This window comes from Pollachius pollachius (assembly GCF_949987615.1).
Source record: "Pollachius pollachius genome assembly, chromosome: 8".
NCBI lineage: Eukaryota > Metazoa > Chordata > Actinopteri > Gadiformes > Gadidae > Pollachius > Pollachius pollachius.
Genome location: NC_136941.1, coordinates 16,018,602 through 16,025,160, shown reverse-complemented (window position 1 = coordinate 16,025,160; position 6,559 = coordinate 16,018,602). Strand labels below are relative to the sequence as shown.

Sequence of the window (6,559 nt, the reverse complement as noted above, 5' to 3'; positions counted from 1 at the left end):
CAGCGGCTGGTCTAGCATCAAGCTGAGAGGACTTGTGAGGGGCTGTCTCGTTCTCCTGATGTGGCACGCCGGCCTAATTGGGATATTTACTCGGTAATTAGCAGGTGGAAGAAAGACCCTGCTAGTGTAATTGGGAATATCTGCGAGACCGACGCAGTCTCCCGACAGACAGCTACCCAGCCACAGCCTTCCCCCTCCTGTAGCCCATTAACTACGCCCCGGGATGGAGAGAGACAGAGCAAGAGAGGACGAGAGTGGGAGAGGGAGACAAAGAGAGTGAGAAAAGACAGAGCGAGAACATGTACAGACAGAGAAGCAGGGAGGGTGAGAGGCGGAGATAGAGATAGAGAGAACAAGGGAGAATATATCCGGACTGAGAGGGATGAGGTGGAGGAAGGAGAAAGAGAGAGAGAGCGAGAGAGAAAGAGACTCAGAAAGAGAGAGGTGTGATTTAGAATCACACAAGCACGTGGTAGTGAAATCTCAGACATTATAAGAGGGCGAGGAGGATGTTTCAGCTTCTACTGAAGGGTGTCTGCTTAAGCTGGGAGATGAAATGGCGTTCATCACTCACAGATATTAGTGTTCTGTAGATACTTCATTAATCACTGTCTTTCGCATCATTGTCTTCGCATCTGTCTAACAGCCCCGCCGAAGATGCTGGTGTCTGGTGACACACACTCACTCACACACGCGCCCAGTCACACACACGCACACACACACACATAGACCCTTGCACAAACATAGACAAACCAGCACGTGCAACCAAAGAGACAGTGAGAGACAGAGTGCAGGCCCTCAGACTTTGATGCATCTGGAGACGTGCAGAACCAGCTTTCTTTCTCTCTCTCTCTCTCTCTCTCTCTCTCTCACTTACTCCCTCTGTCTCAATCTCTCTCTCTCTGTCTCTCTTATTCTCACTCTCTCCCTCTTGCTGCCTCTCTCTCCCCCTCTCATTGTCTCTGTTTCGTTACCCTGTGCTGAAATAAGAATCCAGCACCATGGACAGCTCTTTTTACAACCCATGGTCTCTCATTCCTTCAGACATCCGTGGAACAATGCTGCTGCTTCTGCTGTTAACTTCAAGGAAGGAATGGAAAGGCCAAGCAGTAAACAAAGAGCAACCAAACAACATGGTGAATAACAATCTAAATCCAAAAAAAATTCTGGCCCTCTCTCTCTCTCTCTCTCTCTCTCTCTCTCTCTCTGTGTCTATCTCCCCCATACAGAAAGTGCCCCAGTACACTCTCATCGTCCAGGCGACCGACATGGAGGGGAACCTGAACTTCGGCCTCTCTAACACGGCCACCGCCCTCATCACCGTCACCGACATCAACGACAACCCCCCCATGCTCACTTCCAGGACGGTGAGTGGGGAGTTTGTGTGTTGGTTTGTTTCTGTGTGTGTGTGTGTGTGTGTGTGTGTGTTGATCTGCGTGTGTGTGTGTCTCTGCACGTGTGTGTGTTTTTGGGGGTACGGGGGTACAGGATTTGGTGGAAGTGTTAAAGGGTCATCTCTCTGCAAGGGACATGCTGATGCCCTGGCCAGCCCCACCTGACACCATGTCACCCCCCCCCCCCCCCCTTAAGCTGTTGCTTGTTGGAGTTCCCAATGTGTCACTGGAAATGGAACTCATCACGGGTCCCCCTATACTCACTGAATGTGGATTGTATAATCACATGGACGAATGCATTGTGCAGTACACTTCCATGTTGTATAAAGTGAACTGATGTTAAACTTTTTTCCCGCCTTTTCGGTGCGCTGCACGCCCCTGCCCACAGTACAGTCCTCCCATAATCCTTTGCTTCAAACGATGTCCAATACAAAGTGAATGGGAGTTGATGCCACTCGCGTGACAGGGCGTCTGGTGGGGGCAGGGCGTTATATGGGGGTGACAGTGGGTGGGGCCGGGAGAGGAAAATGGAAAAAAGGAAATCATGGAGTAACAAAAGAATGATTCGTTGGGAGATTAATTCATGTGAAGTTAACTGAAAGTTTCAAAACAAACCCGTAGTTCTGTTGTGTTCGCATTTAGTGTTGGTCAGCGAACACGAGTGACGCGAGTTCCAGCGATATCAGACACAGATGGTCCCTCGCCGGGGATATAGGGATAAGAATTGATGGTTGTCCTCGGATATGGATTAGCGAATTAATATAAATCCATACCATCGATTTGCAACCCCAGAAGAAACGAAAGCCATCATTGTGTTAACGATGATTAGAGGAAACACTGATGTCCATGACGATGAATTGCGAAGGTCATTCAAGCGACTCGCTGAGAAAAAACAAATAAATAGTGAGGAATAATAATACACGTAGGACAGTACAACGTGCGGCTATTCATCAAATATGTCACAGCGAGTAAGGTAAAGAATGGGGGGCCCCTTAGACAACGCTAAATCGTCCTTATTATCTCCGCCTATTCGTCGTTGTCAGGGCTGTCTAGACCCAGTAAAGTTAGGTGGAATGCATCCTGATCGTAATAGTCGTGTAAAAGTTATCTAAAATTGGGGATAAACCGGTTATGTGCTATTCAGACACGCTGCAGCGGCAGTAGAAAGGAGATGGCAGCAGAAAGAGCGCTTTAACAGTCTCATTTGAAGCAGAAAGAGGAAAGACAGAGGAATGCATAATGAAATAAACATAGCCGAGGGGATGCACTTAGCCTGTGTCATTTATAGCTACACGGCTCGGTCATACCCTGCTTGGTGGGGTGCATTTTGTTTTATTAGTATGATGATACGTTTTTCTACATTTATGTGCCTGCATGGCTCCGGGCGTCAACATTCGTCTGGCTGTGTGTGGTTGTGTACATGTGAGTGTATGCATGTGTGTGTGTGTACGTACGTGTGTGTGTGTGTGTGCACATGTGAGTGTGTAGATGTGTGTGTGTGTGTGTGTGTGTACGTACGTGTGAGTGTGTACGTATGTGTGAGTGTACGTGTGAGTGTGTACGTGTGAGAATGTAGGTGTGTGAGTTTGTGTATGGAATGTTTTTTTATGTGTTAATATTTCTGCAAATGTGTGTGTTTGTGTGTGTGTGTATATAGTGTACTTGATGTGCATATGTTTGCATACGTGTCTATGTATATGTGTGTGTGTGCACGTGTGTTCATGTTCAGCGTGTGTATATGCGTACATGAGAGTGTGTGTAATATGCATACAGGTGTGTTTCTGTGTGTGAGTGCGTGTGAATGTGAGAGAATGGGTCGTGTGGGTAGATAAGGTGCTAGGCGCTGCAGCTGTGCTGATAGCAGCTGCGCTATCAGCCCCACGCTACTCTGTGCTCTGTGCGCGGGCCGGCGGTGAGCTAGCATTAGCATGACTCTCCCCGGGGACTGTTAAGACCCTCATGATGATTTGTTAGCGCCGGCACTAAGCGCTCACCAGCCACCGGAGACCCGTTACATCACGTATCTGCCGGGGGTTGTGAGGTTGAAACACACCTTGCACACGCCCTCTCGTCTACACACACACACACACCACACACACAAACACACACACACACACTCACACAATCAACACAGTCATGGCCTACAGTACACCAACGCACACTTCATGGAACTCGTATTCATGGCTGCATGAGCAAAAACGCAGCATATGCTTGTGTGTGTGTGTGTGTGTGTGTGCCCACATACTTCCCCCACACACACACACACACTCAAGGCACACACACACGCCCCGAGAAGAGGAGAGTGCCGGTGCGGAGGGGAAGATTGCAAAAAAGGAGACCATTAAATAAGGGATGAGAGCGATGATGATAGGATGAAGAGTGAGCGATGGTCTTCTCTCACCGACGATTGGTCACGGAAGCGATGATAGAGCGCATACATGGCCCATTGTAAATCAGTTTACCCCCCACCCCCCACCAGCCCTCCTGAGTCGACGCTCTCCCTCCTCTCCATGCATTAGGATTCTCAGGTGACGCGGGCGTATTGATGATGGAGGCCGGTTATAGATTGATCCTCTCCGACTGTATTTCGGCATGTTTAAATGCATTTCCATCACTGACACAGTGGGGAAGTTAATGCCATCATGGATATTGATGATGAACTTTAGTGGAAGGCTTTCAGAGCTGTGTCTGAGCACAACACTTTCACCCTCGGCCTTCATAAATCACATGTTTTAGCGATGGGATAACATAAAAGCCGTTTGGTGGGGAGCGCGGGCCATTATGCTAATATTTTGTGTTTGCCCGTAAACCCCGTAGATCTATCAAAGTGTCCCAGAAAACGGAAAGTTTGGGGAATTTGTCTTTAATGTTGATTATTAATATTTCATCGCCGCTATCAGACTCTGACCTATTTTTCTAAGTCAGCAGTGAGCCTGGTGTGTGTGTGCACATATGTGAGTGTGCCTCAAAACGGGGGCGTGATCACGTGTCACTCTGAGGGCTCTGAGTGATTGACAGTGACATTTTAGACAATATTAAGGCCGTCCCAGTTATATTAACTACGTTACATTAACTACGGCCTGCGATTAAAATCCTTTTATAAATATCCTGTTTGTGTGTGTGCATGCATGCCTGCATGGGTGTGATTTTGTGTGAGTGTGTGTGTTTGTGTGCCTGTGTGTGCGTCTGCATGCTTGTGCGTGCATGCATCCGTTTGTGTGTGTGTGTGTTTGTAAAACTCTGCTGTCATACTTCCCTTCTGCTGTCTCCCTCCCTGGCCGTCACACATCCTCCCCCCCATCGCACCTTTCCCTCTCCTGCCGGCCCACTCCCTTCCTCTGCCCCTCCTCCCACCCTTGCCCCCCGCTGCCAGCGCGGGGGTACTGGAGGTGACAGTGTTAGCATCCGGTGTTTTGTCAAGTGTTGTGAGTTGCCCCCCAAAAAAATCAGCCCACTGCCCGCGTCAAAACAAACAGTTGAGAAAACGAAGCGGGCTGCAACAACAAAACCGGCCCGAGGCAAAGTGGCAGCCGGAGAGAATTTATGGGGGGATCCATACGTCTACGTCACTATCGACTGGCACGTTGTTATTGAGGAGACACTAAAGCGGCGAGGGCCGCGGCTCACACTTAATAAGAGTTAAAGCAAAACGTATCGAGTGGCTTTCGTCAAAGGAGGGAGAGCCATTGTACATCTTTAACGGCCTATCACATCCAGGCCGCTGAAGCCCCACCTTGAGGGGTGCTTGAGTGTGAGGAGGGGGCTGGTGGGTGGAGGGGGGAAGGGGTGGGGGGGGGGGTACACCCTCAGGGCCTCTCAGGAAGACAAGAGCCGCACTCACTTCTGGCAAGTTGTGGGTATATGGATTCTAGTTTTTAATGTAACCTTTGTTTCTCGCTTTCTCTCTCTCACTCTAGTTCTCTCTCTTTCTTTCTCTCCCTCTCACACACTCATACACACATACACACACACACACACACACACACACACGCACACACACACACATAGATAGATAGATACATATACGCACATAGAAAAACACACATATATATATATATACTGAATATTGATATTTAGTATATACACACATAAATTATAGATCCACATAGGGGAAGTCATACAAGGAGCATACACACAACACACACACAACACACATACAAACACACACACACACACACACACACAACCATCAACTGTGCATAGACAGGTGCGGTCAAACATTGCACATTGGAGCACACAGACACACATATATGAACACACACACACACACACACACACACACACACACACACACAAACCCAAACACACAAACTCAAACACTGAACAAGACAAGCACATGAACGAGTAAATCTGCGGCTGAACACACCGTGGAGAATGCAGCCAGTCCACCCAGACTTGTCTGCTGTGTTAATAATGTCATGAGCCTCTGAACCTTTCTCCTGAAACTCCCCCCCAACCCCACCTAATCTGTCCAGCACTGTTAACTGTGTGCTAGGTTGATGTGAGGCGTTGCCAGGCGGGGTATTACAGCCTGTTGGAGAGTCTGGGCGGGGGGCTTTGCTCTTTGATATACTCACATTCCCATAAGCAGCTCAGTGTCTCTTGCGCCGTGCCTGTCGATCCGCCATGGGAGCCTTGCTAACTGTACGTCGTTAAAGAAGCTCAGCTAGCTAGCTAGCTAGCTTGCGATGGATGTGATGGGATGGGATGCGATGACAACGCACACGCATATGCAGACATTTTGCGGTGTAGCCATTGGGTCGGTGGTTAGGTCCTGGAGGCGTAGCTTGGTGTATTCTTATATTCCTGGCTGCTAGCATCGTACTTGTTGTTAGTGTGTGTGCATGTGGGTGTGTATGTGTGTTGCTGTTGTTGTTGTTGTTGTTGTTGTTGTTGGTGTTTTTGCGGGGCCTTATCCCCTGAGCCCCGGATTGCTTTGATCCAGCCCCACCGTAGCAGACACATGACAGACAGCGGCTCCAGCCACATCAGGCTTATCAGGACAAAGCACATGTGTTCGCGCAGCTAGGGAACATCTAAAAAGCCGCTCTTACAGATTCAAACAGCTGTTTCAACCCCTCCCCATAGCCAGGCCTCATCCATTTCTGCTCCCACTGTCACTCCGCCGTTCAAAGGAGGCCAATCGTACCGCCGCCCTCATCGGG

The 6,559-nt window shown here is 49.0% G+C and overlaps 1 protein-coding gene across 1 annotated transcript in view; it reads left to right on the top strand.

Annotated features, from left to right (window-relative positions):
* Window positions 1-6,559, top strand: part of LOC307079863 (cadherin-4-like) — a gene marked incomplete at both ends in the record, with an annotated part of 41,093 nt that overhangs the window by 9,530 nt on the left and 25,004 nt on the right. The window contains 1 exon segment of the mRNA XM_079742368.1: window positions 1,230-1,367. Within this exon segment, the coding sequence (XP_079598494.1) occupies window positions 1,230-1,367 (138 nt within the window).